This window comes from Vanessa tameamea, chromosome 30 (assembly GCF_037043105.1).
Source record: "Vanessa tameamea isolate UH-Manoa-2023 chromosome 30, ilVanTame1 primary haplotype, whole genome shotgun sequence".
Lineage (NCBI taxonomy): Eukaryota > Metazoa > Arthropoda > Insecta > Lepidoptera > Nymphalidae > Vanessa > Vanessa tameamea.
In genome coordinates, this window is record NC_087338.1 from 5657437 (window position 1) to 5678593 (window position 21157).

Below are 21157 nucleotides of genomic sequence, written 5' to 3' on the forward strand. Positions count from 1 at the left end.
TATCGATACCCGTCTTTTGGTCTAATTAAATGACAATTGGAGCTTATAAAAGCTTGAATAAAATATTGGTAATAGGGCTCCGTGGAAGCCAAACTATACTTAGTATTTGTAGTTAGATAAATGACTGGGGCGGTGTAATTACAGGCACAAGGGATGTGATCTTTGTTCCCAAGGTCGGTAGCGCATTGGCGATGTAGGGGATGGTTAATATTACTTATAGCGCCAATGTTGAAACAAATAACCCGTTTTTCCGCCCTATTTTGTAAGAAAAAGGGTATATTTTTTATTTTTGGCTCTGTAAATATTGTTATACATGAGATTTTCATTAATATCGCGGTCGGAAAACTGTAATCTTAATGTGTCACAATAAAAACAAAGAAATGTTTATCGATTACAAACCGAATAAACGATGGAACGATAACAAGGGTAAACATCGCTAGTGACGTGCGGCTATCGATAAATCGGATGACTTTAAAAATATATACATTACACTACATTAGCAGCCTGTAAATTTGCCACTGCTGGGCTAGGGCCTCCTCTACCTTTGAGAAGATTTGGAGCATATTCCACCACGCTGCTCCTGGTGGATACACATGTGGCACAATTTTGTTGAAATTAGATGTATACTTATTTATTAATAAGTTATTGTGGATAAGTTTCCATTGCGTTTATCGTACCCCTGCACGAAATTATTATTTGGAACACACTCACTGAACGCACCCGTAAACGTCAAACATGGCCGCCCGTTGAAATTATTAAAAAAGATGTGTTCTGATTTGGATGATGAGCCAGTGTAACTACAGGCACAGACCACATATCAAGTTGCTCATTTGCCACCCAAAAGACCCACTTGATACATCCACTGAGCCATTTTATTGGTTTCCTGTATAAGTCAAGTATATTCCATTAAATTATTAAAAAATAAAGTGTCTGTGTGTGCTTTTCACGCGCGATAGAAGTGAAATTTATTTTTAAACAAATTTTGCCTGTGTACTGATGCGTTTTAGTTTTATCGAGCTTCAACTACGATTCTAATAAAGTTTCCAATAATATAATCAAATTCTTGGTGATCTTTCACTGAAATAGCTGTCACAAAAAATCTTTGCCGGTTTCCCTTTCTTGGCACATTCCTTTGTGTAATTTCACACCAAACCACCGGCACAAATACGTACATTATGCAGTGTCATGTAAACAATGAGCAATCGCGTAATTTATTAGTAGTTCAATTTGATTTACCTCTACGTACCCCAAGAAGTATCGATAAAAAACTAGCCCAACACTACACCGAGTCATATTTACAAATAAACGAAAAACTTCAGATAACAATACACAAGCGAAATTCCGGATCTAGCCACCATTTCATTTCAACCGTGACATGACACAGCAGTGATGTTTAAATCAATAATAATATCGATAGTTTTAAATCTATCTAACTTTATATTGACTTCATCTAACCTCGTAAAACCGATGCTGGAACGAAATAACGTAGTCAACAAGGGCCTATGGGTCAGAAATAAGGCGGATATCAAAAATCCTGGTGATTTCATCTTCAGAGCGAACTCATTAGATGCCGATAGTGTGCTGCAGAATAACTTCGAAGGATTCGGCGAAAATAATGTACAAAATTCGCCGTTCGTAGCGAGCTACTTTGAAAGAAACAAGAGGTCGCCAATTAGTAAGACAATTTTGTTTTTTTTTTTCATTTTATGCAAAGGCACAATTTAATTTTAATTTCAAGTTACCAGTTTTCTTCCAAATAATCGATTCATAGATATCCGAAATATAGTCAAAGACTTACGTTACAAAAACTATTAAATACAATATATTGTTATTATAGATGAAAAAAGTAATAATTAAGATTGTCTCTAGTTTGAAAAGTTTATATTTTTAAAAGTATCTGAATGGTAAAGGCTAATTATGCATTGCTCTAAGTCATTTAGATTTCCAATTTGTATCTGTTAAATACAATAGTTTACCACCAAAATCTTTTGAGTTTAATGTCAACTAACGATAAGCTAATGATGGCAGCAATAACCTACTATTGTAAACACGATTATAATCAGTGATTTGTCAACAGTTGAAACAAAACAGCAATCAAAAGAAAATTCAGTTAGATGTAAGAATAAAACTCAATGCTTGAACAAGGATCAGCAAATCGCATCTATTGTTAAATCTAAGTTCATATCAACCCTGAAGCCTGGATCTGTTTTCAATGAATACCCTCAGGCAGTGGCCGATTTAATAAATGATAACGAAAAATATGATGTCGATAACTTAAAACAAAATCACATTGAAAATAATAAAGATATAAAAAATATAAACAAAGATACAAAAGCCACATCAAATGATCTTATTAAATCCAATAAAGATAATGCTATAAAGCTTAAAACAGGTTTTACAGAAGCCAATGAATTACTTAATACCACTTCATTTAAAATACGAGATATTAATGGAACTGTAGTAATACCAAGACGTTATAAACATAGTAATGAAGCTGAATTCACTGAATATATTGATTTGAAAGTATCCAATAATACAGTAACTGACAAAAAGAATACTATTAGGGATGTTTACGATACAGATGAAATAATTTGGCAGAATTCGGGTCCAATTCCTGATACTAATGCGTATAAAACTTTACCAAAATTAAAGGGAAATAGTCAGAATAAACCAATTACAGAAAGAGATCTAATTAAAGTAATAACGATGCTGACAAAAACGTTCAAGAAGATCATGAAACAACATAATGATATTAAGAAAATCCACAACAGATTATACAATTTAAACGATGATTTCGTAAACAATGTTCAAGTAATAACGAAGAAATTTGAAGATTTCAACTCGAAATACTTTCAAATTATGAAAGCAAATCAAGAACTAAAGGAAATGGAAATTAAATTAAACGAGAAAGAACATTATTTTTTGACTAAAGATAAAGAAATATCAAAGAATTTAATAGAATTCGAGAGTCAACAGAAGAAATTCTTAGCACAACAACGACAATTTTACGATGCACAAAAACTGATACTATCACAAAACGAAAAAATACAATTAAAACAGAATGACATAGCTAAGACTCAGAGCGATATCGCAAACCGGCAAAAGAACTTCGCGAGAATATTAAAAAAGGCCAAACAAATCTACGCAAAGAATAAAAATGTGGCTAAAGAAAAATTCAATACTGGCATTCCTAGACCGAAGCCTAATTATTTAAAAGAAAAAGCTAAAACATTCCAGCCTGTATATACAACTAGAACCACAACTGAATCAGTGAAAATCAATCTATTCTCGATACCAACAGCCAGCGGCATTGAAAATCAAGATAAATTATTACTAGACGAAAAAGATCACCATGCGATAGATGATTTAATATACAAATATTACTTCAACAACACATTCATTGACGAAATAATGAAAAAGAAAATTCTATCAACATTTTTAGCTGCTCCGGAAAATATAGATAATGTTAAGAAAAATAAAAGAAACGAAATGAAATTGAACACAACACTACTTTTACCAGTTAATAATACAAAGAAATACATAAAATATAATAGAGAAAGAAGATGGATCAAGCATTCCAAGAAGAATATTCTCAAACAAGACAAAACGACTGTCACTCCGGTTGCGAATATTAAAGAAAATATCATCAACATCGGCCATACACTTCCTCCTTTGAGTAGAGTTAATTTAAAAAAAACAAAAACCCAAGTGAGCGACCCGTACTTAACGATGACGCTGAACTTTTGCAAAGAAATCGGACAGAATACAAACTTAAAAGCGCTTGATTGGTGTGTGGAGAAAACGTTGAGAAAATTACAAGTTATGGGTAAATATATTTTGACTTGTTTATTATCTGGTACATCTTACTGTACAGAGATAAATTAAATTAAATCAAAAAATCAAAATGAAAATATACTTTATTCAAGTAGGCTTTTATAAGCACTTTTGAATCACCATTTAACAAACTATATTAAGTAAAGCTACCATCGGTTTGGAATGTAGATTCTACCGATAAGAAACTCAGTTTCAAAATCTTAAAATACAGTCATGTTAGTTAAATACAACTATATATGTATGTTACATATCCTGCCTGGAAGTCAACAAGCATTAACTCCACGCTTTTTTTTTTTTAACATCTATATAATCTTGTATCGAATAATATGCTTTCTTTACCAATGTATTTTTTACAAATGATTTGAATCTACGAAACGGCAAAGTTAAAAATGTATGTAAGTATGCTTTAAGAGACTTAAAGCACTTTTGAATCTTCATCTTTAGGGGAAAAGTTTTGGAATTTATTTCACCTTGCTTCTCCAATGCGAGTTGGTTAATGCACATATTGCAATTAACCCCATTCATGCAGATTTTGTTACGGTATGTTCCTTCTATCAAATTAATTATAAGCAAAATTTAAACACATTAAATCATAATGCATCGTGTCCGAATTTGAACCAGGAATCTTCGCTTAAGATTTACTTGTTCTTACTGGGCCATCTCGTCTTTATAATTGTAGTAATGATTGATCAATTTTCAGACTTCAAACCGGCATCTATCATGCCACCATTAAAACAGAGCAAGGGACCACAAAAGCAAAACATTTCACAAAACATCACGTCAGAAAAGCCTTTCACATTGAGTAAGTTCATAATGACACATACGCTTGGTGATTCACGATTCATTGTCAGATTTTTTGATGTCAATGATCTTAGGTGACGTTTCGATAGTGAAAAAGTGGACGAGAAGTGAGATAACTCTTAAAGTAATATTAAGGACACGTCACTTTTATGCTCGTTTCGTTACATGAGAGAGAAGAAATATATGACTTAGAGAGAAAGAGAGATATCAATCAGAAGATTAAATTTGCTCACGTTCACAGGATGCACGAACAAATTTTAATTTTATCTATACAAAATTCAAGGTCTACTTACCTTATCCATTAAGAAAGTATGCTTTAAAAAAAAGATATCTATTCAGTTATTTTTTTATTAAATAAAAACTTCAATAAATCTAAAACAGTACGTTGTCCATACTAATATTATAAATGCGAAAGCAACTCTGTGTTGTTGCTCTATCGCGTCCAAATCATTGAACCAATTTTGATGAAATCTGTTATAAAGCAAGTTCGAACTGCAAGGAAGCACAAAGGCTACTGTATCACGCTTTACACCTGACAACTAAGAAACAAAGCCACGTGACAACTAGTAGTAAATATAATAAAATTATTTTCCTATAGAAACATCGACTACAGCAGGTCCTCATCCTTCAAAGTCTACGACGACAGAACCACTACCGACCATCTTCTTTCCAGGTGAGGGAAATATTATTTTACGTAAAAAAAAATGTGGTTACCACCACCGATAGACATTAAAAATGTAAGAAATATTAACCATTCCTTAAAACACCAATTCGCCACCAACCCTGAGAACCAATATGTTAAGTACCTTGTGTCTCTAGTTCCATCTACTCATCCGCCCTTTAATCCTAAACACGATAATACTAAGTATTGCTGTTCGGCGAATATGTGAGGTACCTACACAAAATATTTAATAATATTTTTAATTATTGCTCTTTAATCATAATTTTATTACATTTGTTAGAAGCGTCACCTTTATGACAACTGCGTCTACCGAAATTAAGTTTTTTTCCAAAATTATTTTACGCAATCTCCTACCTTCCATAGGACTTGGACTCCTTGTATGTCCGTTACGGAAACTAAATATATATTTTCCTTTTTCAGACAACGAAGAACTTGAAGATAAGTTAAAAGAATACGGTAAGAACAGCCCTCTTGAACAACCTTAAAAGTTTTCTCTAATTTATACCCGTACATACCTATTTAGGTCATTTTTCTTCGCTCAGCCAAGTGAAGATATTTACTTAATAAGCTGGTGATATTTTAATCAATCTAAAAATCTTTTTCCTAATGTCTATTCATAATTTTATATCAAACAACATGTTAAGTTAAAAGTGATGATTTTGAGTGTGATGTCCTACTGCTGGGCACAGATCTTTCTCCCTCTTAAGGAAATAGGTTTTGAGCTTATTCTACAACGCTGTTCCAATGCTTTAAATATTAAATCTATAATTATTAAATCTTGCTCCAATTCGGCGTTCTAACGATGATTAAGTTGTTCATGATCCATTTGATGAGATGGCCCAGTGGTTAGAACGCGTGCATCTTAACCGATGATTGCGGTTTCAAACCCAGACAAGCTTCAGAATTTTCATGTGCTTAATTTGTCTTTATAATTCATCTCGTGGTCGGCGGTGAATGAAAACATCATGAGGAAACCTGAATGTGTCTTATTTCAAGGAAATTCTGTCACAAGTGTATCCACTAACCCGCATTGGAGCAGCGTGGTGGAATATGCTCCAAACCTTCTCCTCAAAAGGAGAGGAGATCTTATCCCAGCAGTGGGAAATTTACAGGCTGCTAATGTAATGTAATCCATTTGGCCACCTTGACCTCGTATACTGATAACACATTCCTATTATCAGAATTGAAGCCAGATACAGAAGGGAACGTGTACTATGACGGCAGCTTACATTCCAGTGACCTCGGCCGAATTGGTAAGGCATTATTTACCTTCTAGATCTAGTTTTCCCGTCAAAAAATCACCACTTTTGTAAATGATACAGTCCCCATCATCAACAAAATTGAATAAATATCCAAAAAGCACTCATAAATCGTCGTGATGAAAAATATGTTCTAAATGCAGATTCTAACCGATAAGAACCGGAAGCGAACTAAGTACTCGATGTTACTTTTCTCTCAAGAATAAATTACATTTATTACGTAACTATATAACTGTAACTCAATTTGCCACGAATCCATTGACGATGGCAAGAATGCTAGCAGTATTTGCAATTATAATTCTCTACGAAATAATGTGCCAACCCTCGAATTACTAATGGACTAAATAAGAGGGATTAAATCAATAATATAATACACTAGCCACACTTTATTTCAGTAAAAGTAGACAGTGAAGGATTTTCAGACGTAATGCCGGGACTCGAGAGTGACTCCAGGGTGCAAGTGGATCCTCTCGCATTCGACCTCCAAGCACAGCGAAGAGCTGAAGTTCGCAAGTGTGTATTTCTTTCTATTAAATAATTATTTATTTGCATAAATTATGCAAATACCATCATCCCTCAGTTTGTGAGCACGGCATGAATTACAAACCTAAATTATTTATCTCCAATGGATATTTAAAAAATATGTACATTAATAAATTACGAGACGCATATGTTTTTGCTAACTGTACCTTTTTTTCAGAATAAACGAAAGGATATTGAAGATGAGATTCGGCTGATTGAAGAATTGAATGAATTAATTTATTTTGAACAATATTTAAAAAAAAAATGTATTATAGATCTAATTATATATAATGATTCTTTTAATTCTCCCATATTTTATAACGAAACTAAGAAGTTTAAGTTTAATTATCTTTAGATATTATTAGTTAATCATATGCTCTAGACTAATTAGACCCCACGAGGTCAATTCGCAAAGGAAACTTTTCAACTACGCAACTACTAAGAATCCAATGGGATGGCAACAGCGACAGAGCAAAACGTGTAATATGAAAATTGATGAACTTCCATACGAATATATCGCAACGATTTCACTTGCTACCTTATACTCTTAAATATACGCCTAAACACCAATATTCATACGTTGCTAAGCATTGCTAAAAGCAACTTCTATACACACTTTCATCCTCAACTTCACCCCCCTAATTGACGATTTATAAACTGTTAGGTCCACCAGTTGTGCTCTTATGTCACTTAGTCACCTCAAAATTTTATTAAGTAAATAAATTAAAGTGGTCCCAGTATAATGCCTTGAGGTACACCAGATTCATTTAATTTCGATCGTAGCTTTGTTGGGGTAAACTATTTGAACTAATCGCATTTTATCTTTTGACTTTTAAATAGATTATTATCCAATCGAGTGTAGGTCCACTTACTTAATAATTATCTATTCTACCAAAGAGACTTTGGTTGAGAGGCTTTGGTTAAATCAATATTTTAGTTAACCTTGCCCGTATTTACCCGCAACCTTCGCTTAGGATTCACATATTCTAGGCCATCTTAATTCTTTACTACTTCTACTTAATTTCAATCTCAACGGTCCTGATCGCTCTCTAGTGAATGAACTGTTGAGCCGTTCAAAAGGGATTATGAGAAAAAAAGGAAAATGTTCATTTGTGCTTCTGCATTTGTGTGTATGTTAAAATGCGGGCAGATTCACATTATTTGTACCCCTGAGCCGTTTGATCATTGTAAACATGAGATACTATATAGGAAAATTAAAGATTTTTTTTATGCCATTGTTACTACCACCACTGCTAATAAACATTAGTGCTGTCAGAAATTATGACCATTCTTACAACTGCCAATGCACCACCAATCTTAGTAACTGAGATATTCTATCCCTTGAGTGGTCTGTTATTCACCCCTCAAACCGGAGCACGACAATACCAGGTATTATTACTTGGGGGTAGATGAGTTGGTGGTACCACGTGAAAGTTTCTCTCAGTTATTGAATATAAAAGGAACATCAAAATTTCAGTCATATCCTGAAACTAAAATTTAGGCTGTTGAAATTTTAAACGGAAATCAAATAAAAAAGTATAATTTCATTGTGCACCAAATTTTATAGTTCTGTTTACAAAACACGCGATTGTGAAAATACTTACACTGCAAACTCATACGGACACAAGTAGAAACTCTAATATACATATATAAATTAGTAGTTGTTTGTACAGTCCTCATGTTACGATGCGATCACAACCTGCTCTTCTACCGAGTGCTGTGCGCGACGCTGCTCATGACAGCGTTCACGTTTACTGTGATCTTGACGAACGTTTTTATCGATATCGATTGGTTTCTAACGAATAAAAATCAACGTGAGTGATGTTTTAATATTTTATCATTTCATAAATAACTTATAATACAGTTAAATTAGTGATTCATATTTAAGTTTAGAGGCCTGCTAACACTCAAAGACACACTATTTTAATCAGGCATATTTACACACGTACAAACGGACAAAAAAAATTGTTTTATTTTTTTTTAAATAACGAATGGCCTTTCTTTTGCTAATATTTTATTAGATTAAGTATACAATTAAAGCTATCACTAACTTTAATGTTACTAACAAATAAATAAATAAGAAATTCAAATGAAATCACAGAAAATAATTATTTAAAATCCCCAATTTTTCAGATAATACGCAAATAGCTGATAATTCAAAAGTAGCACCAAAAGACTACGACTTCGAAGCACCAGAAAGCGAAGGTCTTAACGATGACAAAAGTTACGAGAGTGAAAATGTACCGTTTTACAGGACAAGAAGGTCCATCGATGATTCAGACAACAGGCAAGGAAACGGAGCTCATGATGGTAAATATTCATTACTTCTCATAACTGCCATTATAGTAACAAGTCGATTCAAAGTTGCCACGCTACTAATTTCTGCAGGACTAAATAATTGCTAAGTGTTAAAAAAGGGCCAACATCAATAACCCTGACTCTGGGCAATGAAAAAAAAAAACAATGAACATACATTAGTTACCTTATATAACATATACTGATTATTAGTCCGATTGACTTGAATTTAGTACAGTCATACTCCCATCACGATGTAGACGCTGAAGTTGAGTTGTTTGAGTTGGAGTAGACGTTTCTTATACGTAAATTTGTAAAAAATGTACCCCAACGAAGTCATAGCGCTCAGCTAGTAATATATAAAATACGATTTCATAATATTTTTGCAGAGTCATATAACATTCAACTTCACGTCAAAGATCCAATTCTTAAAAAAATACTAACGAGTCGCCTAGGCAGTCTTCTTAAAGAACTAGACGAAGAAGAAACTACAATTGAAGATATTAAAACTGAATCAACTATAGCTACTTCCGTTAAGGCTTTTAAAAAAGAAAGAGACAATATGAGAGACGGAATCAGAAATAGAGATTTATTTCACCTTGCAATGCATAACATTCTTCTGCAAGGAATGCTGGGACACATGGATTTAAATGATGTTTATAACAGAGTTCATCGACTTGTTAATGGTTTTAACGATTCAGTTAAATATAAAGGTAAAACAAGAAATGATTTAGACATTGTAGCTTGGTCCTTAATGTACCTTGTTTAATTTTAAATGGTACGATGTATTTCTACACCCATATGTAGAGTCAGCAGCACATAAATAGAAAGGCTAATAAAATAAATGCACAGAATCATCTTTGAGATTATTTTGCATTTAGTAATGTATTGTCAATATTAGGGACTGAGAGCCACAATATTTAAGTTTACAAACGACAATTTCATTGTCATTATGAATCTTAACAAAATATTTCGATTTTAAACTGGTACTGAATTATCATTCGCTGAATTTATGTTTGTAATTAATTTCGTTCTCAAAGGTGAAGAGTTACAACTGGCCTGATCATTACTTATTCGTTGGATTAAATAATAAAAATTACTTATTTATGTTTGTACTCCGAATACAAATAAGTTATTATTATTATTATGCTTTGCGTATCATTCATATGATCAGGGAAACAATTTTCCGTTACGATAGGTTCTCGACTATTTCTCACAATAATAAACCACAGCTTAATCGTAACTGATGGCCAAATCTACTTATTTATATCAGTTACGATACGAAATTTCAAATATCCAACTTCAATCGAACAACTGGGTGTGTTAATAACATAGGAAAACGGCTGAACACAAACGATTGTAATCACTTTAATTGTGATAAAAACATTTTGTTTATAGAATTAGCGCCCTGGTTGACTTTTTTTAAAACTTAGCATGCAAATAATATCTTAGATCTATTATAATTTACATTTTGTATCGCCTGCGAAGATATCATCTAATAGTAAATAAAACCCAATCAAAGTCTACATTAACACTTAAACGAAAAGTATCGCTGAAAAGTGTTAAAAATAATAAACATGATACTAATTATATCTTCACAGATATAAATTCAAGAACATTAAACGCAATAACCAATTCAAAAGAACATAAAACAATGAACTCCAATCCATATAACGAAGAACGTAAATTGTTTGATGAATTAATTAGATGTAAAAAACTAGAAAGTGAAATAGCACAGAATAAAGTATTCAATAACAGAAATACAACGAAAGATGATACCAAAAAAGGTAATTATATTATTCCATTGAATGAAAACAAATAACGTATAAATAATGCTAAAGAGACAAAACAATGTATCACAGCGTTTACTACAACCAAATTAAGTACTTAACTTTGATTTAATGCCATGTGTAATTGTTGTATTTAAATCATTGTCTTGTTTAACTTTTATTACAGGTGACATATTACTAAGTACAGTAATAGATTGTAAATATCTGACTGCTAAGTTCAAGTCTCTTCTCCTTTTGAGGTTTAGGTTAATAGAGCAGGTTTGAACCCATTCCATTTAGAGGCTCCGATACGAGTTTGATACGCATGTGGGAGATTTTCATTGAAATAAAACAGGTTAATACAGGTTTCCTCATGGTTTTTTCCAATTATGAAAACGATCCGGAGATTAATTATAAACGCAAATTAAGTATACGAGAGTGGTCTGGCATAGACTCTACTTTAACATAGCATTCTAGAGTTCTGTCAAATATAATAGGCCCTAATGAAAGACAATGATATTTAGACATAGACATTTTCCTAACATATGTGCCTCATCTCTATTACTGCTGAACAAACGTCCCCTGTGCAATAGAAGGTTAACTTAATAAACTTTTTCAAACAAACTGGTCCAATACAGGATACTTGAACCAGGAGTCCGTGGTTAAGATTCACGAGTTCTAGCTACTAGATAATTTTATTCGTAACTCTTATAATCGTATCTGCTTATTGTTTGTGTAATACTGAACTCTAATGCTTCAAATCTGTTATAAATAAATGCAGACCTTCTTTTAATCTACCTTTCCCTTTCTAGGCTCTCACGATACATACTCCTTAAGCTCCATTATTAACAGTACTTTCTTATTGCCTTTACTTGATTTTGACAAACTGAATTACATTTATCAATGCCTAAAAAATTTAGCAAATCTTTATCTCCAAAATATATGTTCGTGTTTAGTATCCTCGATAATAGTTTCGACTTCAACAGAACATGATATAACTACAATGATATTAATGTGAAATTAAATTTCAGACAATAAAATTTACATCAATGCTGTGATCGAAATTAAAGAAGACTATGGAAAACTCAATAAAATTAATTTAACGTAAGTTTTTAACATATCATATGACGACTAATTTATTTTTAAATTCACTAAGTTTAAAAAAAATATTATCAACTTATAATTTGACAATATACATGAAATGAGTTGACCGCTCGAAAGTGAATCACGAGATACTGTCGAAATTTAACGTCTGGCTGATATAAGGCAGCAGATCCCGAGGTCTTGAGTTCCCTTGAGTGAATGTCGGGCGGAAAGTTCTCAGTCTTCAAAGGAAGTCTATAAATTGGAAATCTGTAGACTCCCGTGCCTCGAAAAACACGTAAAGCGGTCACTCATGTGTATAAACTCTTTCCAGTCTCATCAGATTTGTCTACAATCAGAATAAATTCAATGTAACAAAATTAATTTTAAACAATTTATACAAATGAATAAAATTAAAAATTTAGTTAGTGTGCAAATAGCTATATATATATATTATATTACCTGCTATAAAATGAATTATAATTGAAATAAATATACCTTGAAATAGTAGACTGAAGGATTTCCATCACAAAATAAATTTTGCAAGACCTGTATAAATTTTGTGTTATTTTTTCAAAACTCGATATCATTATAACTTTAAATTTCAGAAATTCGACAGAAAATGTAAAAGGTGACGTTAAATTAATATACAATGGAAAACCTGTTAAAGTAAATCAAATTGAAGAAACAATTAATAATAAAACTGAAAAGAAGAAGACAGATCAAGATGTCGAACTAATTTCGATTTTTAACGATAATAAGAATATAAAAGAACTACAAACTATAAAAACAACACCAAACTATACACGTAAACAAAACCAAAATTCTCTGTTAAACAAATTAATAGAAGAGTATTTTAAATCACGCTCACCTAATATTGATTATTTAGACAGTGGCGAAATGAAAAGATATCAATCCAGGCGGCTAAAAAGACAAATCAAAATACATTACATGGAAAATCAAACAAACAGTCCTAAGAATGTTGAAGACAACACTCAAAAAGATGATGACAACGTTTACATAGAAATAGAAACGCATTTCGGTCGAAAAGGCATTAAGGGAGAGAAGAAAAAGAAGCTTGTTAAAAGTCTTATAGATAAAATAGAGAAGGCTTTACGCTCTGATATACACGAAACAAACGATATGATTAAAAATATCAAATTTGTAAAACGAACCCAAGATCCGATAGACGGTAATAAACATATACTAATCAATAAAATATCTCCACCACACGACCGTATCGAGCCGAGACAACTTGATCCAATAGATAAAACATTAAGCGATAATCAAAACTTACTTAAAGCGATCGATGAATCTTGGACGAATCAAATTGAAAGTCCAAAATTCTTATCAATTTCGAAATCAGTGAATTCGGCAGAAATGAGAGAACTCAACATAAACTATGACAATGTTCTGAGAAATGGTATACCTAAACGACTTCAGAAGCCCATTAATACAGACACCGATGAGGACGATCATACTATAACTCCATACATTGATAACGATCACGGCAATGTTACTTTACTTTTAAAGGATATAGATGGCACTGGTTTCTCTATTGGTATAAATCAATATATCGGGGAACCACCAGACATGAACAGTATGAAAATGTTTAACGGACTGGAAAGTCTCATTAAAGAATATCATCAAAATTACGATCAAGATATTAGTAACGAGTCTGACATTGATAAAGTCGAAAACTTCGTACAAAATAAAAATAATTTAATAAAAAATAATATTAGAAATGGTCACAATATTATTAAACGGTCATTAAAAGGAATCGGTAATGTTTATAAATTCAAGTTATTTTATAAAAACATATCTCTTGACAAATATTTAAAGCCATTCAAATACAACTATGACAAAAATTTATTTAAACTACAAAAATATTTAAACAATAGAAATACAAATAATACAAAGAATAAAAACATGTACTCATTATTTAAAAAAATCAAGCTGAGGGGAATGCCCGCTATAGACAATAAAAATCTGAACAAAAACTCTTCAGAGATATTAACATCTAATAATTTTATAAGACGAAAGAAAAGATCTTTAAGCGTAAAGAAAATTTCAAACGTTAATTCAAAAATAAAACTCAGCAAATACATAAATACACGTGCTAGGACGTATAAGAGAATATTACTTAACAATAAAAGAAATAAACGTCAAATCAATAAAATAAGAATTATTGCAAGAGAGTCAATAAATCCGGATAAAAATTCAGAAGAAAATATATTTAGGATATCTGGAGAAAATCCCTATGCTGATAAAGCGACTGTAATTAAAGAATTTGAAACACCCGACACAGTGATAGGTGCTAGAAATCATTATGATGACGTATATCCTATAGGTGATTATTACAGAATACAGCATCACACAGAACCAATGTACTCAAATTTTTACGACACCAAAAGAAATTCCAATCAACTCATGTCTAAATATCCACATATATTTATAAACGATGATATCGCATCGAAAGAAGAAGAATTTACCGGAAACAAGATGTATAGTTTAAATAAAGCACCGGATATAATACAGCCAATACCAAAGAACGTAGAACAAGAAACACTAAAAATTGATACACAAACTGTATCATCAGAGAGGGGTATTCCAAACGTCGAAGAAATTATTAACGCTATAATGCCCTCAGCCTCGAGACCAAATTATAAACTAACCCTTAAAATATCACCCAAAAACCCAATGAACATAAGCAAGGGCTTCAAGGAAGTACACACGAGTGTTAACAAAACCTTCGATGAGAATGGTTTACGGTACTTTACTTTGTTTAATCTTTCACATATATCTAAAATAGAAGAATTAAACAAGACAACAGTTTTAAAAAACAGTAATATTAATGTTAAACCTTTAAATAACCAAGCAAAGGAACAATTTCAAATAAAAAAATTACTTCAACTACATAAAAATAGAGTTGATCAACAATTAAGTAACTTAGTACGAGAAAGCAAACATCTAGAAGCAATGATTAATGGAAATAGTAAGGAGGATATAAATAAAACAATAAATACTCGATATGACGATATAGTCGCCACTGACTTGTCTAATGATGATAAAATGAATAAGATATTAGCCTCTATCAAAAAACTTCAAGAAAGCTACAATTTAATCACGAACGATATTCGAGCACAGCCCAGTTTAGTAACAGATAAACCAAAAAAAGCTTCGGATCCACCTGTAATAATACATACCGTGAAATCTAACGACAAAATCACAAACGAAATTTTAAAGAAAATAGACACAAATACTAATATATTAAAAACTTTTTTAGAAAGATTTTCAGACAGCCTCAAATCTAAAAAAGAAGAACCGAAGGATACAGAAGAAATGACGGTTAATCCAGCTGAAATCAAATTAAATATTGCAAAAGACTGGAAAAGATACAACAAAAACCTATTTTATGGTCCAGAAGAAAACAAAAACGTTACGATCCCGTTTGGCTATACATATCAACAGAATAAGGGACCTCAAGCAAGCATGGTATATCACCTACACACAAATGCTATACAAAATGATCTTAAGGAATATAAGCATGTAAGCAAAATTGAACCTTATGCCTTCGACAATGTAGACGTTAATAAGCAAAAATTCAATGGCTCTAAATTCTTTATGGATGAAATTGAAAATGATTATAAAGTTGCGCCGAATAAGCCCTTTATTAATGCAAAGATAAATACAACGACGGCTTAATTATATGTTTTATATCATTTCACATTATAGTTCTGTATGAGTACAACATTATTGAAAATAAAATGATTAGGTTTGTAATTTTTGTTACAACACCGTTTAGAAAAACAGTTTATTTATTTAATTTTATTGCTAAGTTAAAAGCTTATTAAAATGTCACGTAGTCATATAATAAATTAGCCAAATTAAGAGAACCAGTCGTAAACTATGTGTTAAGGGACTCGTGACAAAAAAATGTGTTGCTTAATCTAAAACGAATACAAATACGTAGTTTTAAATTTGAGTTAATATAAAGGCAATATTTAAAACTGATAATAATATGTCATTACATAGCAATCAAGTTATTGAAACAGAAATTGAAACTTTAACAAAATATTACGACACTAAATATTCTATTAATTTATAGGTAACTACTGAAGCTGTAAAATAATCTCCGAATATATAATAGGGTTAACGACTTAAGTTAAAGACATAAAAGCTGACCTTACAAATGTACTAGAAGCTAATTATTCAAAAGCTGTTACAGAAAATACAATTGATCATATAAAAGAATCAAAGACTAAGGCCAACATTTTAAGAACTGAATCTGCAGCTGAATCTTTAAATGTACGTTTCTGATAGTCAGAAAACTGATTTAGAACAACAAAACCTACGTTTGAATCTTCGTCTGATTCAAAGTCGTTATGAGATTCTAATAATCAAAAATTGATACTTTAGGCTGAAACGTTAATAACCTAATCTTAAACTAAAGCTATACGTGTATAACAATTCAATAATTCATAAAGTAATGATTTATACAATAAAACGAATTTATTAGAAAGAGCAAAACGATATATTTTTTTACCTAAAATAAAAAAAAATATTTTGTGGATTCACAAATATTTAAAAATAAACTTACTAATAAAAAAAAATTAATAATAATGATGAATTTTAATGATAATTATCGGTCATATTGATTTATATTTTTTTTATAAACATAATTCGATTTTAAGTTATAATAACCTAATTTAAGTTTAGTACTTAAATATAAATCTCGTGTTTAAGTGACGATATTTTAGTCCAAGAGCGTGTGTGCAAAAACTATATTTGATTTATTTATCACTGAAAAGAAAAGGAGATCTTGCTCAAGACTGCTTTCTGAAGCAAAGAAGTATAGCACTGCGAAGAAACCGAATCACTTTTTGTCAAGCCAACTCGGGATTGCGGGACTCAAGACTCAGATTCTGGAACCAACGAGTCAGATTTACATGATTTTTATTTTTTTTTTAATTAATTGTCATTTCTTTCAGAGCGAGCGTATAATTTCAAGTTCAAATTCGAATACGTTTTTACAGCAAAAAAGATGTGAAGTTTAAATTCCTCTAAGTCTACCGAGTTGAAATTGCTTCTTTTCTAAAACAACTATCAAATCTATACTAATTGATAAAGATACATTTTATTGTAATGCCTAACTAAACATTACTAGGGATGCAACGCCTTTTAAAGGCTTTAGCAAATAATATTAGTTTCGTAGTTGCTCAAGCTTTAAATTTAGACGATTAACGAGACAAGCACGAGTTTAATGTTCTTGTTGTATAATAAATAAACATAGTTATATTTATTAATAGACGAATACGAAATGAAATACTCATTTATTTTTAATTTTTTATGTTTTAATCATCATAAATATAAAAATATAATGTTCTTATTTAAAGTTTGAAATAGGAACTAATAATATTGTTCACATAACCTTAGGTACTCTTCATACCTATTTACAAACTATGGCAGAATTTGTTTACACATAAATAAAAATATTAGAAATATTTATAAAAACAAATTTCATACTCGTTGATGAATTATAAGTAGATATGTTAAAACCGACTTAATACTTAGAGCTGGAGGACTTAATATTACACGCGCTCCGGCTTTCCTAACCCCACCCGAAAGAGGTAGCAGTTAAATAGAGGAAAAGACGTGAGCGTTGTATTGTTTTTTTTTTAATATTTCATGACGGCAAATAAACTCTTGCAAATAATTGATCAAATATGACAATTTAAAAATTTAAACCATTCCTTATATTGCCAATGCGATGTCAAGAACGGGATCTAAGATTGTGCCTGTAATTCCACTGACTCACTCACCATTCAAACTGGAACACATATACACTACTGACTTATTTTAATCTCTAATTTATATTATACTGAATTAAATACAATATAACATACATTTGCAATTCATATATCATAAAACCCCGTTTTTAAATTCTAATATATGTCTTTTTTTGGGTGGGCAGTCTTACAACTACACAGCGCTATGACAGATGCGGTAGATAATATTTCTCACATAACAGACAAACAAATCACATAGAAATATTCATCGCCAGCTCCCTGACTATTTTACCTTTAACATACTGTACTGACAATTTATGACTCCCAATATCACTGCCGTAAGCACTGACACATTTTGTTATCACTGCTTTAACATTCGAAAGAAAAAGACAGTATTGCTTAAACAATCATTCCTTAAAATATTTATAGATAAAGTCGGTTTTTAATTGTAAATTCATTGAATTTCACGATTCAATACATTCAGCGAGTATTAAATCTGTTTTTATAGACTGATAAAGCTATCTCTATTGTTAACAATTTTATAAAAATAAAAAAAAATATATAAATATTTATTTTAATTAAAATTTTAAAAATATTTAATTTATATTCTGTTCTTAAACTATAATATAACATAATTTCAATTTTTAAATATATTATATGTATATTGGAGGGTATTTTTCGAGCTGCGCGGTTTGAATTACATTTTAATTACAAAAAACTATAAATTAAAAAAATATTCGGACTTAAACAACAACATACATCTTAAACCCGAATATATTATATAAAATTATTAAAATACATGGCAATAGTTCAAAGTACAAAGTTTTAAAAAATTTAAATAAAATACAATATATTAACAATGGCAAGAATGGAAGTTTACTTATAGGAAAATGGCAATACTTTAAAAAGATTCTGTTTAAATTGAATAACTGCTGTTGTATAAACTAATCTATGTTACAATAATTCGGTTTTCGATACGTTATTTTTCAATAATTTCATAATTTCTTTACAACTAATCTGCTTTGAATTTTGGCACAAATATAGTTCAAATAACGTTTGCAAAATAGATTAAAAAACTAAACAAATCGATTTCCATACATTTATCTATGTACTACAATCAAGTATAATATCTGAATAAAATGTTTTTTGATCGTATTCGATAGACAGGTAGCAATTAAATCCTGGAGCGCTATTCTGTAAAAACTCACTTGCTCGTTGAATTCTTCATTCTTATTCCAATAAATAATTATGTTTGTCTGTTTGTCATTCACATATTTTAACACGTTCATCCAATTGAGATGAATTTTCGGCGAGTTTTTCTGCCTACAAAGGTCATTGGCATTCAATATGATCTATGCAATTATTCTACTTGTGGACGGGTAACTATTACGATTATTAAAGGCAAAGCATTTCCATAAACATTCAATTAGTGAGTTTTGAGTTTCTTGACCGAATAGCTCTACAGATACCTAGGTAAGTGCTTCATATCAAATCTAGTTTCCCACTTGTGGGCTATTTCGTAACCTATATATTGTTTATTTGTAAATTATTTATCAGAAATTCTCAATTCAGCTAGTTCCTTCTCTTCGTCTACTTCATCTTCGTCTTCTGAACCGTGAACTGATGCCGCTGGTGTGGTCGCTCCTGTAACAGATCGAAGGAACTCTTTAGAAGAGAAGACTTGAATTATAATAATGTAATGACTTTTTAAGTGAAACTTCTTGAGCGGAGAAGGCGTTTCGATGAGAACAGTAACTGAGATTAAACTTTTAAGGTCGCGTCACGTTTAGACGAATTTCGATACACGAGAAAGAAAGAAATAACAGATAAATAAAGATAAATCCAGTCTTGAGCTATATTGAAAATTTTAAATATAGAACTCATTAGGAAGTTTATTGAAAACCAATTACAAAATTCCAACTTCACCGATTGCATAAACCAACTTGGTAAAATGTATTCTATTGTATTCTATTATAAAGTATAATCTATTCAAGTAACAAACATGTTATTCTAGAAACATATCGTCTTACAAAAGATCATTTGACCAAATACGCAAATGTGTTGAATTTTAAAGTTGATATGTTGAATGATATTTCATAAAATGAATATTGTTTGTGAAATTATTTATAATCCCAGTAGTTTAGGCAGGCGAACGAACGATTGGTTCACCTGATTGGCTCCATAAGAAATATGACCCATTCCTTACAACACCAATGCGTGACCAACCTTGGGAGCCAAGATGTTATGTCCCTTGTGCTCTTTAGACTGGTTCACTCACCCTTCAAACCGAAAAACAACAATACTGAGTATTTTAGTTCGGCGTTACAATATGTGATGAATGGGTGGTACCCAAACAGGTTTACACAAAGTTGCCATTGAGAAAATTTAAAATTTCTTTTTTTTTTTAAGTGACAGGACCTCTAATCAAGTACGTCTTTCTGACCACATTTCAGCCTACGGACATTTTCAATGGCGCTCGACAACTACGGCAATATATAAAAGTGCAGTCGTGTTACCAAAAAGGCACTCTATATCTTAAACGATAGGTGATTAAGTGCAAGATCAACATTTTACATCAACATCGAGGCACGAGAGTCTAAAACTGACACCCTAACTTCGATCAGATCTCGTCCATCGAAAAAAGCCACTTTTTCACCAGCCAGACTTGGATTCGAAGCCGATGTCATGATGTCCAGATGATATTAATGAGGGAACTTTAAGAAAGCCATATTATTTTAGATCTTTTATATATATAGTGCCAGAAACTAATATGAATCCGCTAATATAGATCTACAAAAGTCAACACTCATTTTCATAATTCATCGATTTATGCAAAATCTTTATACGCATTTAAAATATCAGACATTTGAAAGGCAGTTGGCGAATTTTGACACATAATGAGCAACACAAATCAAATTTTTCTTTGGGTCGCTGAGTTTTCGCGCCGAAATTTGTGGAAAAAAGAAACAAGGATGCTATCTTTTGCTAATATCTCTTTTTTAATTTTACTTTACGCGAATATTCAAATGAAAAATCTATTATTTTTATGTAGTAGATTTACACTTATTTATTGCCAATTCAAAATATAAAATTACCACCGATTACTCTGTGGATTTTTTGCCA

General features: G+C 31.3%; 3 protein-coding genes across 4 annotated transcripts in view; 2 read left to right on the top strand and 1 right to left on the bottom strand.

Annotated features, from left to right (window-relative positions):
- The first annotated feature begins 1389 nt into the window (after positions 1-1389).
- LOC113391752 (extracellular matrix-binding protein ebh-like) lies at positions 1390-7362 on the top strand. Its single transcript, XM_064219950.1, has 8 exons — positions 1390-1675; positions 2078-3826; positions 4535-4636; positions 5234-5308; positions 5738-5773; positions 6499-6570; positions 6972-7089; positions 7277-7362. Exons 1-8 carry the CDS (start codon positions 1390-1392, stop codon positions 7311-7313), a joined length of 2475 nt encoding a protein of 824 aa, XP_064076020.1. The 3' UTR covers positions 7314-7362.
- A 1407-nt stretch (positions 7363-8769) lies between these two features.
- LOC135194478 (protein PF3D7_1417600-like) lies at positions 8770-15950 on the top strand. Its single transcript, XM_064219952.1, has 6 exons — positions 8770-8912; positions 9232-9408; positions 9783-10106; positions 10995-11180; positions 12194-12266; positions 12854-15950. Exons 1-6 carry the CDS (start codon positions 8777-8779, stop codon positions 15948-15950), a joined length of 3993 nt encoding a protein of 1330 aa, XP_064076022.1. The 5' UTR covers positions 8770-8776.
- Positions 15951-17577: 1627 nt separating this feature from the next.
- Positions 17578-21157, bottom strand: part of Glys (Glycogen synthase) — a 32609-nt gene continuing 29029 nt past the window's right edge. For both annotated transcript variants that reach the window (XM_064219991.1, XM_026627549.2), the window contains one exon: positions 17578-19678. Coding sequence is in view for 1 of the 2 variants with exons in the window: in XM_026627549.2 (XP_026483334.1) it covers positions 19581-19678 (98 nt within the window). In the remaining variant the exon portion in view is untranslated. The remainder of the gene's footprint in view (positions 19679-21157) is intronic.

Excerpts from the sequence above, each read along its gene's own strand:
- LOC113391752 (XM_064219950.1), top strand. The coding sequence starts at position 1,390 with ATGTTTAAATCAATAATAATATCGATAGTTTTAAATCTATCTAACTTT. Across the intron at positions 1,676-2,077 it reads AAACAAGAGGTCGCCAATTA|TTGAAACAAAACAGCAATCA; the intron begins GTAAGACAATTT and ends ATTTGTCAACAG. Across the intron at positions 5,774-6,498 it reads AGATAAGTTAAAAGAATACG|AATTGAAGCCAGATACAGAA; the intron begins GTAAGAACAGCC and ends TCCTATTATCAG.
- LOC135194478 (XM_064219952.1), top strand. The coding sequence starts at position 8,777 with ATGTTACGATGCGATCACAACCTGCTCTTCTACCGAGTGCTGTGCGCG. Across the intron at positions 9,409-9,782 it reads AGGAAACGGAGCTCATGATG|AGTCATATAACATTCAACTT; the intron begins GTAAATATTCAT and ends ATATTTTTGCAG. Across the intron at positions 11,181-12,193 it reads GAAAGATGATACCAAAAAAG|ACAATAAAATTTACATCAAT; the intron begins GTAATTATATTA and ends ATTAAATTTCAG.